The 19,955-nt window shown below is 38.6% G+C and overlaps 1 protein-coding gene across 3 annotated transcripts in view; it reads right to left on the reverse strand.

The window, feature by feature from the left end:
* rev1 (REV1 DNA directed polymerase) overlaps positions 1 to 19,955 on the reverse strand; it is a 127,116-nt gene that overhangs the window by 61,670 nt on the left and 45,491 nt on the right. For 2 of the 3 annotated variants that reach the window (XM_043691687.1, XM_043691686.1), the window contains exons 8-12: positions 19,249 to 19,365; positions 17,709 to 17,841; positions 16,795 to 16,923; positions 8,744 to 8,898; positions 1,183 to 1,302 (exon numbers count right to left, since the gene is read on the reverse strand). In XM_043691687.1, coding sequence (XP_043547622.1) covers positions 1,183 to 1,302; positions 8,744 to 8,898; positions 16,795 to 16,923; positions 17,709 to 17,841; positions 19,249 to 19,365 — 654 coding nt within the window. The remainder of the gene's footprint in view (positions 1 to 1,182; positions 1,303 to 8,743; positions 8,899 to 16,794; positions 16,924 to 17,708; positions 17,842 to 19,248; positions 19,366 to 19,955) is intronic. The other variant, XM_043691688.1, reaches the window with a different exon arrangement.

The following is a 19,955-nucleotide window of genomic DNA, read 5'->3' on the forward strand; positions in this document are numbered from 1 at the left end:
AATGTGGCTAGCTTCTGTCTCTTCTACTAGCCAACTCTCTTGGCTCACTGCATTTTGAGTGCTGAGCTTACCTTTCTGCCGCTTCCATTGCATGCTGTTTGCTTTCTCTGGCAAAAATTGCGTTTCAACTACTGATTAACTGTCTTCTTTAATCGTAAATGTCTGAAAGGGCTAAACTCACTTGCTTCAAATTTATTTTTTTCTGTCACTTCTGGATTTGTTCTTTTCATGGTTGGGATCAGATCCGCACCACTTTTATTAAGTGGTATTTTTCTAGATGCAGGAACTTTGTGATATTTGTCACTTCCACCTGTATTTGGCACTGCGTAAAGATCATTTGCAACAGCTTGCTATCACAAATCCTCCTGTGTCTTGGGTCCATCTAGTGGTTAGTGGCAGAAGATGCATGACTATGAAATACTCATTAAAAAAGCATTGTGCTTAGACAACAATGAGGTTTTCATTGTTTGATTGCAATAATACAACTACGTTTGGTCAGGCACAATTACTAGCTTAGGGAGTGGTACAAATACCTGTCTGAAAGCTAGAGGAGAACTTTTTGTCACATCTACTAAGTGTGATATCAGTAGAATCAGTAGAGCCTATGTAACAATAACATTAACCCCTTCAGAAATATTATCTTATGCAAAATGGTGCTTCCAGGCCCTGCCACACCTCAATTCTAAAATTCTCCTCGCTTACAAATTTCTTCAGTGGCTTGCCTTCCCTATTTCAATAACCTTCTCCAGTCCTAGAACCTTTTAACCATCCGCGCACTTGTCCAATTCTGACTCCTTGCATTTTTCCATTTTGAACTGACCCACAATTGGTGGTCATCAATATTGCTGCTCAGAAGCTGGAAATCCTTTCTTAAATGTTTCTGCCCTTCACCTCGCCATTCTCCTCAAGACAATTCTTAAGATCTACTTTTTTGATCAAGCTTGCTTCTGGAAGTGTGTGGAACATTTTACTACTATAAAGGAACTACATTAATACAAGTTATGTGCAAATTAGCAATTGCATTTTCCTTTATTAAGATAGTGATTTCAAAAGCACTTAATTGACTAATAAATGCTTTAGATTATAAAAGCATTACATAAATTCAAGTTCACTTTTTAGGGTTGATTGCATTTCCAAGTTAAGTCAATTGTCAAAATCATCTACATTAAACACTCATATTACCTGGCAGATTGCTCACAAGTTGATCTCTGATAAAATCATCAACTTCCTCTGGTTTTAAATAATACTGTCCATCTGGTTTAGCCTTACGGGTGGCCATTCTGGCCAGCAGAATGTTTGATCCTATTCAAAACATCAATAACAAAGCATTATAGTACTCATCAGGAAAGCAACTCTTAAAAATCTTCCACATTTTAGTTAATTTTGTGGTATGCTTTCCTCTCTTAAAAGCATCAGCCCACCTTATGCTTCATGCATAAATTGAGACAGTGAGTGGTTTCTATTCCAGGACAAAACAACAAACTCAACTCTGTTCTATCTTCTAAACATAAAACTTCCAGCATCAGACACTGGATAGTATTAAGGCACTGGCTGATCATGTTCCATCTGGGTCAGGGCACTGAGGTCTATTCCAATACCCAAGCTAAATCAATCTCTGAAATCTCACCGCACACCAGCAATCAAAGCTGATGTAATAATGAACAAATGAACTAAAATTTTAATTTCAAAACTGATTAAACATTTTGGAAACTTTTCAACAATAACAGGTTAAGAATATTTTGCCTCAGTTTTCCCACTGAAGGTCACTGAAGCTATCCCAGGAGTAACAAGAAATACAGAGGTTACAAAAAAGTAGGAACCTAAACCAATCACCTCAATAGGAAAAAAGTACTGAGCAATCAATTGGGATTAGAGGCAGACAAGTCTCCAGGGTCTGATGGCTTACATCCTAGTATCTTAAGGGAAGTAGCACCAGAGACAGCACTGGTTATAATATTCCAAAATTCCCTGGATTACATTACATTTACATTACATTACAGTGTGGAAACAGGCCCTTCGGCCCAACAAGTCCACACCGACCCGCCAAAGCGTAACCCACCCATACCCTTACATTTACCCCTTACCTAACACTACGGGCAATTTAGCATAGCCAATTCACCTGACCTGCACATCTTTGGACTGTGGGAGGAAACCGGAGCACCGGAGGAAACCCACGCAGACATGGGGAGAAGATGCAAACTCCACACAGTCAGTCGCCTGGGTAAGTTCTAGTGGATTGGAAAAACATTAATGTAACACCCTTATTCGAAAGAGGGAGGCGGAAAGTAGGAAGCTATAGACCAGTTAGCTTAATCTATTGTTAGCAGATTGTTGGAATTTATTATTAAGTGAGTTGCAAGAGGACATTTGGAAAGTCCAAATGCAATCTGTCAGCCAGCATGGTTTTATTGAGGACAAATCACATTTGACTAATTTGCTAGAGTTGTCCAAAGATGGAACAAGCAAATGGGTCCTGTAGATCTATTTTATCTTGACTTTGAGAAGGCATTCATAAGGTTCAGTACAAAAGGTACACAAGGTACGATCACACAGAATTAGGGGCAATATATTAGCTTGAACAGAGGATTGGCTAAATAACAAAGCAGAGAATTTGGATAAATGAGAAGTGATCTATTTTGGTCGGAAGAATATAAAAGCAACTTATTGTCTAAATGGAAAAAAAATTCAAAATGCTTCAGTGCAGAGAATGGTGCATTGGGTATCTTTGTACATGAATCACAGTAAACTAGTATGCAAGTGCCCTAGGTAATAAGGGAAAAGAGAATTTCGGTATATATTCCTAAAGGAATGGAGTATAAAAGCAGGGAAATGTTGTTCCAACTGTATAGGACATACAGTTTTGGTCCCTTCACATCAGGAAGAATGTAATTCCATTGGAGAAAGTTCAGAGTAGGTTCATTAGATTAACTCCAGAGATGAAAGGCATATCTTATGAGAAGAGATTGAACAATTTAGGCTTATGTTTCCAGCATTTTGAAGAATGGAAAAAAATCTGATTGAGGTATAAAAGATGCTAAAAGGGATTGACAATGTAGACACAGAGCCCCTTCTGGGGCTTTCAGAAACTAGAAGTCACTAACTTCAGAGGTCCACACAGCAACAAACACAACTAAAGGGAATATTGAGGAGACATTTTTCTCTCACAGAGCAGAAAGTCTTTGGAACTACCTTCCTAGAAAGGTGGTGGTAACAGAGTCTTTGAATATTTTTAAGGCAGAGGAATACAGAATCTTGATTAACAAAGGGATGAAAGGTTGTTTGTGTACCTCGAAACGTGAAATAATCAGATCAGTCATAATCTTATTGTATGGCAGAACAGGCTCAAGAGGCTGAGTGTACTAAACCTGCTCCTAATTCATCTGTTATGCTGATTAACATATACAACCATTCTTCAGTACCACTCCAACTTGAACACCACTTGAAAGATGCACTGAGGAGAGTATACTATAGTGAGGGACTTCAATGTCCATCACCAGGAGTAGCTCTGTAGCACCACGTGGTGGTGCTGGCCATGTCCTGAACATCATGACAGCCAGACCTGCCCTACAACAGGTAGAGAACACCAGAAGAAAGAAGCTAGTTTAGTTCATCTTCACCAACCTAACTTCCATAGATACATATATTCATGACAGCATAAGCTAGCAGAGAAGACCAAGTTTTACCTCCACATTAATTGCACCTTCTATCGTGTTGTGTAGTATTATAACTATTCTAAATGTAACAGGTACAGAACACATCTGGTAGTTCAAAATTGGGAACTCATCAGGCACCAATCAGCAGCAGCAGAATCACTTCCACCACAATCTGTAAACCACTGGTCTAGCATTTTCCCATTTTATCAATAGCATCGAGAAAGGATTCAATGAGGAGAGTGGAAGGGCCTGATACAGTGCCAGGCATACCAAAATCTTGGGAAGCTAGAACAAGGAATACAAATATTTTAACAGCAGAGTCAATATGTGAACCAAAAGATTATAAAGCTGTGCTGTCTTATCAAATTCAGTTGTGAATGATAGTGAACAATCAAATAACTAATTGGAGGCATTACCTCCATAAACATCTACATCCTCAATAACAGTGGAACGCAGCATGTCAGTGAAAAAAACATAAGTGAAGAATCTGCTACTATTTTCAGCTAGAACAGCCAAGTGAATGATCCATCTTGGTCTCTTCCAGACATCATCAATCTTCACCCAATTGGATTTGTATCACGTGACATCAAGAGATTGCTGAGCACATGAGATCCTGGCTATGGTGAAGACATGTTCCAGAATGTGCAATGGTCTCTAATCAAGTTGTTCCAGTACAGCGAAAACACTGGTACTTAGTCAGACAAGTAGAAAATTGCCCAGATGTATCATCCACAAAAAGCTGGCCAAATTTAATCCATCTGATTAGTGCCCCATCAGTTCACACTCATCAGCAGCAACTGATGGAAAATGTTGTTGACAATGCCATCAAGGGCAACTTACTCACCAACAACCTGTTCACCGAGGCTGAGATTAGGTTCTGAAGAACACTCAGCTCTCAATCTTGAAGCCTTGGGTTCAAACATGGACTAAGTAGCTGTATTCCAGAGGTGAAGTGAGAGTGACTGCCCTTGACATCAAGGGAGCATCTGATTGAGTGTGGCATCAAGGAGCCCTAGTAAAAGTGAAATCACTGGGAATCAGAAGGAAAACTCTTCACTGGCTTGAGTCATATCTAACACAAAAGAAGGTGATTGTAGCTGATGGAAGCCAACAATATTGATCCCAGAACACTGCTGCAGCAGTCACAGAATCAGAGATTTTACAGCATTGAAAAGGGCCTATGGGCCATAAGTGTTCACATGGCTCATCAAGCATCTATGTATTCCAATGCTATTTTCCAGCAGTTGACCTGTAACCTTGTATGCTGTGGGTTTTAAATGTTCTTTTAAATACCACGTTTTATACAGTGAGTTCCTTATACACATAAATCTTTGGGTGAAAAAAATTTCCTTAATGTCCCTCGAAATCTTGTGCATCTTACCTTCGAATTCTTATTAATTTTTAATGGGAAAAATTTCTCCCTATCTGATTCCCCCTCAACCTTCTCTGGTCAAAGGTAAACATCCCCAGCCTATCTAGTCTCTCTTCATTGCTATATCTCTCTAGCACAGGCAACATTTTGATAAATCTCCTCTCCACCGTCTCCAGTGGGATCTCATTCTTCCTATAATGTGGTGACCAGAACTGCACACACGACTCCAGCTGTGCCTACAGCTCCATTATACCCTCCTCACTTTTGTACTCAGTGCATTGACTAATAAAAAGTAAGAACACTTTATCAATCTGTTTTGTTGCCTTCAAGGATCTATGGACAAGCAAGCCAAGGTTCCCTTGGTCCTACCATTCATCCTGTACGCCCTTGCCTTGTTAGTCCTGCCCAAATGCATCTCTTAATTTTCAGGGTTAAATTCCATTTGCCACTGTTCAGCCCACCTGAGAAGCCTGTCGATATCACCCTGTAGCCTAAGGCTTCTCCTCATTATTTACCACACCACCAATTTTCATGCCATTTCCAAATCTACTGATCACACATCCTACACTCACATCTGGACCATTCATGTACATAACAAATGGCATGGTATTCAGAAGCAAACTGCGAGATACACCACTGGACACAAGTTTCCAGTCATAAAAACACTGACCATCACTCACTTCTTCTTGCAGCTAAGCCAATTTTAGATCCAAATTATCTTGGAATCAATGAATTCTTAGCTTTTTAAGCAGCCTCCCATGCATGACCTTGTCAAAAGCCTTACTGAAGTCAATCCAGACGACATCAGCTGCACTATGCACATCCATACACCTAGACACTTCCTTAAAAATCATTAAACATGATCTCCCCCTTGACAAAGTCTGTTTGACCAAAACTCTTCAGCACTGTGGCCTTGGTAACCATCTTTAGCTACTTCATCAATAATCTTTCCTCCTTTATAAGAGAAGTGGGAAAACTCACTATCGATTGTATAGGTTTCACCTCTGTTTTCAATTGCTCAGATAATGAAGCATTCCACTTCCACATAAAGCAAGACCTAGATAACAGTCAGGCTATATCTAATGACTATCTCCAACAAGGAAGAGTCTAACCATTTCCCATTGCCATTCAATGGTGTTACCGTCACTAAGTCATTGACTCATAGAAATGGACAGTGTGGAAACACTCCCTTTGGTCTAACTTATCCATGCTGACCAGATATCCACTACTCAGACCTCTTGCCATCATGGTAGCCCACAAACCCACCAACTCACTAAAACAGCAGCTAATGAACTTAAATTATCCTATACAGACAATAAGCAAAACGAGTGTCATTTACAAAATACGTTGCAAGAACTGTAACAAACACTACATTGCACAAATAGGCAGAAAACTAGCCACCAGGATACATGAACATCAACTAGCCACAAAAAGACATGACCTACTATCACTAGTATCCTTACACACAGATGATGAAGGACACTACTCCAACTGAGACAACACATCCATCCTAGGACAAGTCAAACAGAAACATGCACGACAATTCCGACAAGCATGGCATTCCAATGGAACTCTATCAACAAACACAGAATTGGACTCTAATTACCATCCTCTGAGAAAAAGAACAGGAAATGACACCACCAACCCAAGGAAACCTAAACACATAAACAGAAAGTGGGCCATGACACCAGTGCTTCACCGGAGGCTCACTGATGATGTTACCTAGTATGGTGGTACTGAAATGTCTGAAAACAAACCTTCCGGCTCAGCAAGCAAACTTACATCTAGATATCCTAAATAAATCTAGTCCCATTTGTCAGCATTTCTCCCATGTCCCACGAAAGCCTTTCCATTTATATACTCATTCAAATGCCTTTTAAATGTTGTAATTGTACCAGACTACACCACATCCTCTAGCAGCTCAATACAACCCTCTACACAAAAAAGTTGCCCCTTAGGTCCCTTTTAAATCTTTCCCCTCTCACCTTAAACCTGTGCTCTCTAGTTCTGGACTCCCCTACCTTGGGAAAAAGGCCATGGCTATTCACCCTATCCATATCCCTCAGAATTTTACAAATTTGTATGAGATCACTCATCAGCCTCCAACACTCCAGGGAATATAGCCTATTCAGCCTCTCCCTATAGTTTAAACCCTCCAACCCTGGCAACATCTTTGTAAATCTTTGCTGAACCCTTTCAAGTTTCATAACATCCTTCCTAGATCAGGGAGACTAGAATTGAACACAGTATTCCAAAGTGGCCTAACCAATAATCTGTACAGCCACAACATGACCTCTCAACTCCTCTCCTCAATGCACTGACCAATAAACGCAAGCATACCAAACCCCTTCTTCATTATCATCTCTACTTACAACTCCATTTTCAAGGAACTATTAACCTGCACTTCAAGATGCAATTGTTTGGCAATGTTCCTCAGGATCTTACCATTAAATGCATAAGTCTGTCCTGATTTGCCCTGCCAAAATGCAACACCTCATATTTATCTAAATTAAATTCAATCTGCCACTCCTTGTTCCAGAGGACCATCTGATCAAGGTCCCATTGTACTCTGAAGTAACCTTCTTGGCTCTCCATTACACCAATTTTGGTTTCATCTGCAAACTTACTAACCATACCTCCTATATTCACATCCAAATCACTCAATCCTCCACCATTCAAGGGGCTACCATAAACCATAAGTTTAACTGGACAAGCAACATAAACATTGTCACTACAAGAGCAGCTCAAAAATTACCCAAAGGTTTTCCACAATTAGAAGTGTGGTGAAATACTCTCTACATGACTGGATGAGTGCACCTCTACCAATACTGAAGAAACTCCACATTATTCAGCCTGCTTGACTGACACTCCATTTATCACCTTAAACATTAACTTCTTCAATCACTGATATACCTTAGCTTCTGTGTAGATCATTCTCAGGATGCACTGCTTCAACCTGTCAAGGCTTTCTTGACAAACCATCCAACCATTTGACCTTTCTCACCTAAGAACAAGGGCGATTGGCACAAAAAAAGTCATCCATCAACTCAAAGTCAGTTTTCCATGTCTATATTGTATATCTCTGTTCCTTCAACATCAATTTACCACATCAATGCAGTAGTTCAAGAAGGTGACTCATCTCCACCTTCTCAAGGACAATAAGGAATGGCCAAGAAATGCCAACCTTGCTACTGATGCCCACTTCCCATGAACAAAAGAAAATTCAACTGTTCTTTCTTGACAGATGTTCTTGTCTTAGTGCCAAAAATCTAGTAGCCTCAGTCTTGAATATATTTATTGACTAAGCAACCAGAGCTCTCTGAGATACACAAGTCTCGAGATTCATACCTGGCTGAGCAACCAAGTTTCTCATCTCAGTCTTAAATATCCAGACCTTTATCCTGAGACTATAACATCTATTTGTAGATTCCTTCACCAGGAGGAAGCCTCAGTTTCTGCTCTTTAAAAATTCCATACATTTCAAATCAGATGATGTCTTAATGTCGTAATGTCAAAAGTAAAGTGGCTCATTCCAGTTGATCTCACTGTATTGAGCACCTCTTATCTAGAAAACCTTTAGTGCATTACCTCTTAGAAATGTATAATTTTACTATTTTAACTCATTTTAATATCTTACTATTCTTAAATTGAAATGCTCTGAACATATTCAACTTCACACGCAAATTAAAGGCACAATTTGTATTGCTTAGCTACATACCCATTCCAACGGATGCAGTGCATTTTGTTTTCTCTTTGATCTCAGAGCGAATCACAGTTGCTACCTCATCAGGTGTCAATCCAGTTTCAGCACAAATTGTGGTTACATCTACAAGAGCTTCATCACAGCTGACAGCTTCAATGTCACAAGTATAGCTAAATGCAGAGGAGATAAAAGAAATGAGTCAAGCTTTGGAACAGTGGGAAAAAAAACTAAACAAATATAACAGATGTTTTTGTTCATTGCTGGGATTCAGGTTGCAATCCAGAAGAGACAGTCAAGATGCAAATTTATTTGGTAGATGGAATTAATAGCTGTGCCTATGGTATCAACATTTGAGAGACATCTAGTTATCTATCCTTCAGCTTTCAAGATATAAAGAGAACCAGTCTGCTTGTCTTTTGATGACAGTTTTGACCTTGGATTTACCATTTTCATATGTTTCCTTGCACTCTCTCTGGTAACTTATATATTATATCACTGACTTTTTATTATAATAACCAGACTGTACACAGTATTGTAAATGACACCTAACCAAAGTTCAAAAATGAATTTGACAAAGACTTCTACACTTATCAATTCTTTCCATCTAGAAAGTATATAAATTTTATTCCACAGACCATGGAGAACTTTATAAGTATTCCAACCACATTTGAAATCCAATTAGAATTTCAAAGAAAGTTCAGTTCAAAAAGATCTGCATTCATACAATAAGTTAGTTTAGACTAGAAAAAAAATCTATTACTCAGAACTCAGTCAGTCAGGACAGAAAATAAATTATTAGCATGCACCAAGATGTCAAATCTTACCTATTTCCTGTTTTTGCTGCACATTTTCTAATTTACTTGTTTTCAGGATTTGTTTTTCATTTAATTTTTTCCACAAATTTTGAAACACAATTTTCTAGTTAATTCCTTTGTTAAATAAAAAGTAAATAACATGTACTTGTGCTGTGATCACCCATACGGAGTGCAATGTCAGATTATGAATTTGAAACTATAAATTGACTCATGGTCCTAATTTATCCCAAGGGACCGAAATAACTAAACCAAAAACTAAATACATTGGAGTAACGCACTTAAACAAATCTGAATGGTTTAAGAGGACATGTAAACAAACATAGGTGGGTGGTCTGAAAAGGCAGTGAAATTATTTCAAATGATTTACTAAGAATGGGGACAAAAACAACAATGAATAAAGAATGAAGACAATGATTAAAAATTTAAAAATTACACAGGCTAAAGATTTATGTTGAAAAACTGTCCCAGCGCTACTTTTGTTAGGTTTGAAATTCCTCCATCATCAAACTTGAAATAGAATTAAAATTACAATTTAAAAATCTGTCCAATTTTCTACTTTATAAACAATAATCTTTGAAAAAACTATTCACCCGAAAGAGAACAACTTCCAAATATTAATGAATGATCAACTTCTGGAAGATTTAACTTATTAAGTTGGGTTCTCAAAGTTTTTCCCTTCCTCAGTGTGAACAAGTTGCTCAGCCTTTGTTTCTGTGGCTGTCACTCATGTCATAACAATTCCACAATTTTTCAAATCACCAATATTGTGAGTGGAGTCTTATTCCACTCATACCAAACACAGGTTCGCAAATGGGACATCACAGAAATCTAAAAATATACTAAACTTGTGGAAAAGATTTGAGAATCATATTTGGTTATACTCCTAAGTGTTCCATGGCGTTCTATGGGCAGGACAAACTACAAAGCATTTCTGGTTTCCATGAATAGAAAATTTCTGAGCTTACTGTGGAAAAGTGACCAAGGTAGCAAAGTTTTCACCACAAAAAATGCACCCCACAAAGAGATATATCTTTGTAAACCTATGGAGAGCTCAACATAAATTAAGGCGGCTAATAAAAATACTAATACTCACTATATTGTAAAGTTAGAGAGAAGGATCATAATTCCCAAAGATGATTGTTAATGTTTTTCAAGTCACTGGAAAGTTGGCAATCAAAAGATGTACAAGTTGAGTCAAGTACTAATTGGCATCGGACAATGTTGATTCAAAAATTAACGAGCATGGCTCAAAGAGTGATATGGAAAAAATATTAAAATACAATGTTCCTACTCATGATAATCTGGTAACAGTACTAAACAAAGACAGTTGTTTCATTGGAATGGGCTCCACTTAAAACTGGGACAAAACAGCATCCTCTCTAATTATGTAACTAGGGCTGTGGGTTCAGCTTAACAAGTGGGAGAGGAGAACAAGGGCCAAATGAAGAAAACTTGATTAATCTAAAGAGATATCCTAAGTCAATAATACAGTTTGGCCATCTGGATAAAGGCACACACAAACTGGATTCAACAGAAAGGTCAACCAAAATAGTACATCAGCAAGGGTGGCCCTGGAAAGAATAGCAATAAAAAAAACTAGAGACTGTTTATATTAACGCACACATTATTCATAAGATGGACAACTAACAGCACAAATAGAGATAGGCCGATGGGATCCAATTGCGATGTAACATTGGATAGAATATTCCAAGTGAACAGCATCTAGACAGACAGCAAAAACATCAATTTTCTAACCATTTTTTTGAGTGGTGAGATGAGATTCTCACCAGTCAGCAGACAATTTGCACTTTTCATCATTAGTTAACTGCACCTCACATATGCAGTTTCCCATTCTTCCAAGTGTTGGATAGAAACTAGATGGCAGCATGAGTGTCAGAGTGGTTACCTGGGGATTCCAGTTCATTCCTTGCTTTTGTGAACCTCCATCCTGGTTCAGTCCCCAGCATTTCAGGACACACACATTGTTTGCAACTGAACTCACCAAATCCCCATCCATGGACTTGGCATCTGACATGTATCAATTCAGTGCAAAATGGCACATCTCCAACAAACATACAGTAGTTTTGATTTCAACACTGTGCTTGAGCACATTGGCACCTTTCATTACAAAGCTGCTGCCAGGACGTTTTGAGCAAAGGTACAGTTTTCTCATAGATTTGACCAGGGAACATAACAAGGATCCTCGCTTACTCTCTTAGCACTTATTCAATTTGTGAATTCTTCGATATTCACAGCATCTCTGCTTGCCTTTTAGTACCTAGCTGCGTCAGTTAAAACTTAAAGGCACACAGGCCATTTGTCTGGTCTTGCAGTTTAACTAAGCTAGACAGCTTCTCATGGTTATCAGCAATCATCAGTCAAACAGATGAAGGGCTTGATGTATGTTACCATGCTAAGTCAATCTCACACCTGCACATGTACCAGCTTCATATGAATCAAACCTACTGCCTGGAGCTTCATTCATGAAGTCAAAGGGAGGTTTATCAGGTGCCACTCCTACATTAATTCTGGTCCAGTAACAATACCCGCTATGTCATTGTCTCCCCAAAGAGATTATCATTTTCTAGGCTGTAACTACAGATTTTTTCACCTCAATTTAAAGCAGTTTTTAAGCTAATATTTCTTAAAAGGTTACAGAACACACCAAAACACAAAGAGCCATAGGCTTTACAATGTAGGAGGAATGGGTCAGTTCTGCAGGAGACAATTTCAAAATCAGCCTCACTGTCATTCTCTTCCTCCAAAACTTGCATCATTTGTTTCAATATTTAACTACTTTTTTTCTTAAAAGTTGCAATGGAAGTTGCCTCGACCAATCCCTCCCACCCCTTTACTTACAAATAATCTATCATCCACTGCTTTACAAATAATTGAAGACTTTGAATAAGAACAAAGAACAAAAACAAAAAAAGAATATAGCATAGAAACAGGCCCTTCTGTCCTCCAAGACTGCGCTGACACATTTTGCCCTTCTAGACTAAAACTGTCTTCACTTATAAGACCAGCATCCCTCATTCCCTGCCTATTCATGCATTTGTCGAGGTGCTTCTTGAATGCTGCTACTGTTTCTGTTTCAACCAACGCATCCCAGGCACTCGCCACGTCTTGCGTCGTAAACTTGCCTCATACATCTCTTTTAAACTCCCCCCACCCCCCTATACACACACACACACACATACCTTTAACCTATGTTCCCTATTTATTGACCCCTGCACCCCAGGAAAAGCACCATACGTTGCACTCTAACCAGGCCAATCACAATCTTACAAAAATTAGGTCATCCCTCAACCTCCTACATTCCAGTGAAAACAAACCCTGTCTATTCAACCTTTCTTCATAGCTAAACACCCCCCCCCCCCCAAACCAGGCAACATCCTGGTAAACCTTTTCTGTACCGTTTCCAAAGCATCCATATCCGTCTGGTAGTGTAGTGACTGGAGTCTTTGCCATCTTTTAATTAAATGTATTCCATAGTTACTCTATGATAAAAGAATGCTCATCGGTTATCAACCGACAGCCCCTCACTTTTAAATAGTTTTCACGAGTTTATGAATCGCCTACAAAATGCAACATCCTTTCCACATCCACTGCCTTCAGAATAGAGTCATAGAAATGTACAGCATGGAAACAGACCCTTCAGTCCAACCAGATATCCCAACCCAATCTAGTCCCACCTGCTAGCACCCAGCCCATATCCCTCCAAACCCTTTCTATTCATATACCCATCCAAATGCCTCTTAAATGTTGCAATTGTACCAGCCTCCACCACTTCCTCTGGCAGCTCATTCCATACATGCACCACCCTCTGTGTGAAAAAGTTACCCTGTAGGTCTCTTTTATATCTTTCCACTCTCACCCTAAACCTATGCCCTCTCGTTCTGGACTCCCCGACCCCAGGGAAAAGACTTTGACTATTTACCCTATCCATATCCCTCAATTTTGTAAACCTCTACAAGGTCACCCCTCAGCCTCCGACGCTCCAGGGAAACCAGCCCCAGCCTGTTCAGCCTCTCCCTATAGCTCAAATCCTCCAACCCTGGCAACATCCTTGTAAATCTTTTCTGAACCCTTTCAAGTTTCACAACATCTTTCCAATAGGAAGGAGACCAGAATTGCAAGCAATATTCCAACAGTGGCCTAACCAATGTCCTGAACAGCCGCAACATGACCTTCCAACTCCTGTACTCAATACTCTGACCAATAAAGGAAAGCACAAACGCCTTCTTCACTATCCTATCTACCTGCGACTCCACTTTCAATGAGCTATGAACCTGCACTCCAAGGTCTCTTTGTTCAGCAACACTCCCTAGGACCTTACCATTAAGTGTATAAATCCTGCTTTCCCAAAATGCAGCACCTTGCATTTATCTGAATTAAACTCCATCTGCCACTTCTCTGCCCATTGGCTCATCTGGTCAAGATCCTGCTGTCCACTACACCTCCAATTTTGGTGTCATCTGCAAACTTACTAACTGTACCTCTTATGCTCGCATCCAAATCATTTATGTAAGTGACAAAATCATCTTATATTTTTTAAATCAATCAGTGTCTTTATCTTCTAAACATCAGTGGATACAAGCCTAACCTTTCTAACCAATCCTCATAAAACAACCTGTCAATTTCAGGTAAACTTTCTCTGAACTGCTTCCAATGCACTTACACCCCTTCTTAAATAAGGAGACAAATACTATGCACAAATCTCCAGAAGGGGACTCATCCATGCCTTGTTTTGTTCAAGCAAATAACCTCTCCACATTTGTATTCAATTCTCCTTGCAACAAAACAATAACATTCTATTAGCCTTCCTCATATTTGGTGTATCTGTTTGCTAACCTTTTGAGAGTCGTGGACTTGAATACCCAGATCTCTCTGCATCTCAGAGCTCTGCAATCTCTTGCTATTCAGATAATTTTTGTTTTAAATTATCCTGACAAAAATGAACAATTTCACATTCTCCTATTTTATACTATAACTCTTTGCAGTCTCTTTACGTCCTCTTCACAACTTACTTTGCTAACTATTTTTGTGGCATCAGTAAAATTTATCAGCCATATCTGATCAGCACTGGTTCAACAAAGAGTACAGTAGTAGACACCAGGACCAGCACTAGACACACCCAAAAGTGAGATGCCAACCTGGTGAAGATACACCACAGGTCTACTTTCATGCCAATCAGCAAAAGTAGGATAAGACAGACAGAGCTAAGCACTTCCTTAACCAACACATCAGATCTAAGCTCTGCAATCCTGTCAATTTCAGCTATCAATACTGGAGGGCAATTAAACTCATTGGAGGAGCTTGATCCATAAATATTCTCATCTTCAATAATAGGGGAGCTGAGTATATCAACAATAAAAAAGACAATACTGAAGCACTGCAAACACATTCAGCCAGAAGTACTGAGATGATGATTCGTCTTGGTCTCCTCCTGAGATGATCAGCAGCACGGAAACTAGTCTTCAGCAAAATGCATTCACTCACATGATAGCAAGAAGTGGATGAACATAATGTTTACTGCAAAATCCTGACAAAATGTCAGCCATAGTACTGAAGACTTGTGCTCAAGAACTAACCAAAATGTTCCAGTATAGCGACAATACTGTGATTTTCAAAGAAAGTCTAGATATGCCCTGTCCGTTAAAAAAAAGTTCAAATTCAAACCAGTCAATTACTGCCCCATCAATGTACTCAATCAAAATGAAGGAGAGATCACTGAAAGTATTGCCAATCAGCACTTTTTCACAATAACCTGTTCACAGATGCTCAGTTTGGTTCTGCTCAGGCTATTCAGCTCTTGACCTTGTTGAATGGTTGAATAAGTTGATTTCCAGAGGCGATGTGAATGTTTTTGATATTAAGACTCATTTGACTGAGTACGACATTAAGGGTAACTGCAACCAGTGGTAATATGGGGAAGACTAGATGGAGTCATACCTTAGAACAAAGGAGGATGGTTCTGATTCTCTGTTTGGGACATCACTACAAGAATTCCTCACAATGGCATTCTAAACTCAACCATCCAATGATCTTTCTCCATCATAACGTCAGAAGTGGAGACTTTTGCAGACAATTGCACAATGTTCAGCACCGATCATGACTCCTCAGATACTTACGCAGTTTGGGTCTATATGCAGTAAGAATTAAACAATACCCAGGCTTGGGCTGAAAAGAAGTCAGTAGTCTTTGCACCACACAAGTGCCAGTCAATGACCATTGCCAATAAGGAAAAACTAACCATCGCTCTTTGACATTCAACAACATCAACAGTGCCAAATGCCTTTTATTAACATCTGGGGATTATCATTAACGAATATCTGAACTAGAAGAGCCACATAAATACTATGGCTACAACAAGTTGGAGACTGAGAATTCTGTAGTAATTCTGATTCCTTGAAACCTACCCATTATCTACAAAGCACAAGCTAGAAGTGTAATGGAATACTTTCCTTTTCCCTGGATGCATTCCACTTCAACAACACTCAAAACCTTCAACACCAACCAGGACAAAGCAACCCACACAGTTGGCCATAATCCGAAAAATTCACTCCCTCCACTACTGATACACAGTGACAGCAGGGTGTACTTACAAGATGCACCGCAGAAATTCATCATGGCTACTCTGACTGTGTCCTTTAAACTCATAACCTCTACTACCGAGAAGGACAAGGCGCTCCACAAATAGATGTACCATGACATGCAGGTCCCCCTCCAAGCCACATACCATTCAGACTTAGAAGTAAATCAGTGTTATTCCACACTGTTGCTGAATTCAAATAGTGGAACCCTATTTCAAACAATACTGTGAATCTACTCTCCATGGAGTACAGCAGTTCAAGAATGCAACCTCATCACCACGTTCTCAAGGAACAGGTAATAAGTGTTGGTTGAACCAGCAACATCTACATCACTTAAACAAACATACATAAAAAATAGAACTTCTACCTAGAAGTAATTAGGGCACTATGATTTGGCATAAAACTAAAAAACTTCAATTATGCACAGCAGACATATTGGTAAGCAGGTGTGCAATATGTAAAATTGACCTTCTGGATTAGAGATAACAACCTTTATAGAAATGAAACCAAATATAATTTAGTCACAGGGAAGCAGAAAATGAGCAAATGTATTCTTTCATGCTCTAACTAATCGTGATTTATTTAGTGCAATGTTTAATTCACTGGTAGAATAATAATTTTCATTAATTTTATATGCAAGAATAAACAACAATACCTTGCCAGCGTTTCATACAAAACTGATGCCACTTCTTTGTAGGCTTTGAAGTTATAGCTGACAGCCTGAAGTTCAGGGCACAGTTGCTTTGCTTGTCCAAAAAACATGCCATTCTTAATTCCAATCCGTCTGCAGTAAAAGAACGATAAAATCAATGACATACATACTTGTAATGAGCAAGAAGATCTTTCATAAACTTAAATGCAAATTTTTAAAGGAAGAATCTGTTCCTTTTCTGCCAATTTTTTAAGTCCAACTGATAGTCTACACTTCCAGATACTTTTGATCTTTACAACATCCGAGTGGAACACCAAAGTTCTGTTCACTTAGGTTCAGATTTAAAACTACGAGATGGGACCTTTACACCTTTTCAGGGCTATGAGAGTGGTCAATGAATCTATGAAATTAAAATACCATTTAAAAATACAATTACACCCCAGTCAAAAATGTCATATGTTCAAGAGTTTTTACAGTAAGGTTAACAATGTAGAGAAATTGATGATTCATCAGATTGTAGCTGCAATAGAGGTAGCAGTCCATGGGGACTTCTACAGTGCACCATTTGGAACAATGTAGAATCACCAACAAAATCTGAATTTAAGTTATTTTGCACATGAACAGACTCTCAAAGGTAACAGTTTCAGTGGTGTAATGTTTTATTGTTATCACTTCAAGATCTAAGCCACAGAAAATGAAATACACAAACATAAAAGTATACATTTTTAGAAGAAATATCTTGCGAGTCAAACCAGTATTTTATTAAGTTAAAAATCACACAACACCAGGTTATAGTCCAACAGGTTTAATTGGAAGCACTAGCTTTCGGAGTGCCGCTCCTTCATCAGGTGGTTGTTGATTTTTAACTTTGTACACCCCAGTCTAACACAGGCAACTCCAAACCAGTATTTTATTACCTTGCTTCATAGCTACAGGATGCAATTTCTGCCATTGACAAGGCCATCACATCCATGCTAGTACCATTCACACAGGCAGGATTTGGATTCTCCCAGGTACTGACATCTAACTTCTCAGGCACTTTTTTCTCTTCTATAAAAATAATGAAATGTACAATGCTAAACTTACATTTGATTTGAGTTATATCCATGTCTCTCTCCCATAAATTAAAATTCCATAAAAGCTACGGGCCAAAGTTAAGCAAATCAATAACCACACACACTGGCATTAAGGCTTCACAATCACCCCTATACCCATCCCAATAGTATTTTCAAACAGGTTCATTCTGCGCACTTTCTGATTAACACATGTTCTATGCAAAATCACTCAAAGATAAAGTATATTAAGTCTGGGATACTAGAATGGAATTTTGCGACATATTCCTGTACTTTTTGATAAAGCCAATAAGGTGCCAACTCCAAGAGCTTCATGCTACAGTCTTTTCTTCAATAGGATAACAGCTTAAAATAAATTAAATCTGGATGAGAGTAATATTGTTGATTAGGTATGCAGTGAGAAAACTATCGTGTGCAAAGGAAAACTTTACATTTCTGCTTACAAACTTGTCACTATTTTTAATCTCTGCATGCACAGCTGGAAAGGAATGTCCATTCAAAACAACATGGTACCAGGGTGTTCACAGCACAAAAGGATGGCATTCAACTTTTATTGGCAAGAAGCCAATAGTGATAGCAGATCTTACACCTATTATACAACTCAACTGATTATTTTCATTTGAAACATAGAATAAAAATTAAACCTGTCATGAAACAGATAAATTTCTCACTATTTAATACCTGGTTTCTCCAAGCGCTGTTTATGAATAAAGAGATGTGTTCATGAATTACTCACTTCTGTTGAACTTTAATGCTTGGTTGTGTGGAATTATACAGTACAGAAGATGTCCTTCAGTCCATCAAGTCTGCACCATCACTCCGTTAACTCTGTACTCATATCAGTTTCCAGCACTAGATCTATTGTCTTAAATATTATGACATTTCAGGAATTCATCTAAGTACTTTTTAAAAAGATTGAGGTTATCTGTCTCAACTACTCTCCCAGGCACCCTCTGGGTGGAAAATATTTTCCTCTAATTCCCTCTAAACCTCCTTCCTTCCACTTTAAATGTGTGCCCCCACATTACTGACACTTCAACTTAGTGGAACAGCTGCTTTCTACCCAACCAATCCACACCTCTCAATCTTATATACCTCTATCAGGTTCCCCCCTCATTCTTCTTTGCTCCGAAGAAAACTTTCACAGCCTCTCTTCATAGCTTAAGCACTCCAACCCAGGCAATATCCTGGTGAATTCCTTCTAGTACTTTTGTTTGGGTAAGTTGTCTTAGAAATTGACCCTTAAACATAATCCCAAAATTCCTTCAATGTAACCAGATGCAACGAGAAATCACAAAATTTGACATGTACAATAATTAAAAGCTACACATTTTGTTGAATTAACAGAACACGAATACACATTATAAGAATGATAATTCCTCACCTATCTTACCTTTCATTAGCTTCTTTTGGTAATACTGCATTTCAAACTGTTGGTTAGTGTTTGGTCGGACAGGCATGTGACCATGGCCTCTGTTGTGGGTGACAGCTACTGGCTTTCCTAGAAGGCAGAAAATTAAAAACTTTGATTGTTTATTTTTCTGTACTTCACATCAAATCATACACAATTCATTTGAATTGGACTCGGATGAGAAAAAGGCAACAAACACAGAAAATGTAAATTTTGGAACTCAAACCAAAATGTTTGAAAATAATTAAGTTCTAAATGCTTCTAGATTCTATGATATTATTATTCAAATAGAAACTCCCTCAGGTAGTTTTCACACACAGGCCTCGTAGAACTTACTGATAGCTGTGTAGAATAACTGGTTTGTAACAGGATGAGCAAATTCAATATTTTTGAATGTGTTTTTAATTACATCTTGAATGGCTCAAGCAATTTTATGCAACTCACTTATATTTATTCTTACATGAAATACAGGCATCGCTGAGAAGGCCAACATTTGTTGTCCTTTCCCAATTGCCCTTCTACAGAGCATCTGATTAAAGGATCTAATAGTATTGTGGGAGGATCTCTATCCCAAGGACTGCTTCAGCTCGAGATGACAGCTCAACACCACATTCTCCTGCTAATTAGATGTGGGCAATAAGTGTTCGCTTTGCTAGTGATGCCCACACACTGTGAATGAA

Source organism: Chiloscyllium plagiosum, chromosome 6 (assembly GCF_004010195.1).
Source record: "Chiloscyllium plagiosum isolate BGI_BamShark_2017 chromosome 6, ASM401019v2, whole genome shotgun sequence".
NCBI lineage: Eukaryota > Metazoa > Chordata > Chondrichthyes > Orectolobiformes > Hemiscylliidae > Chiloscyllium > Chiloscyllium plagiosum.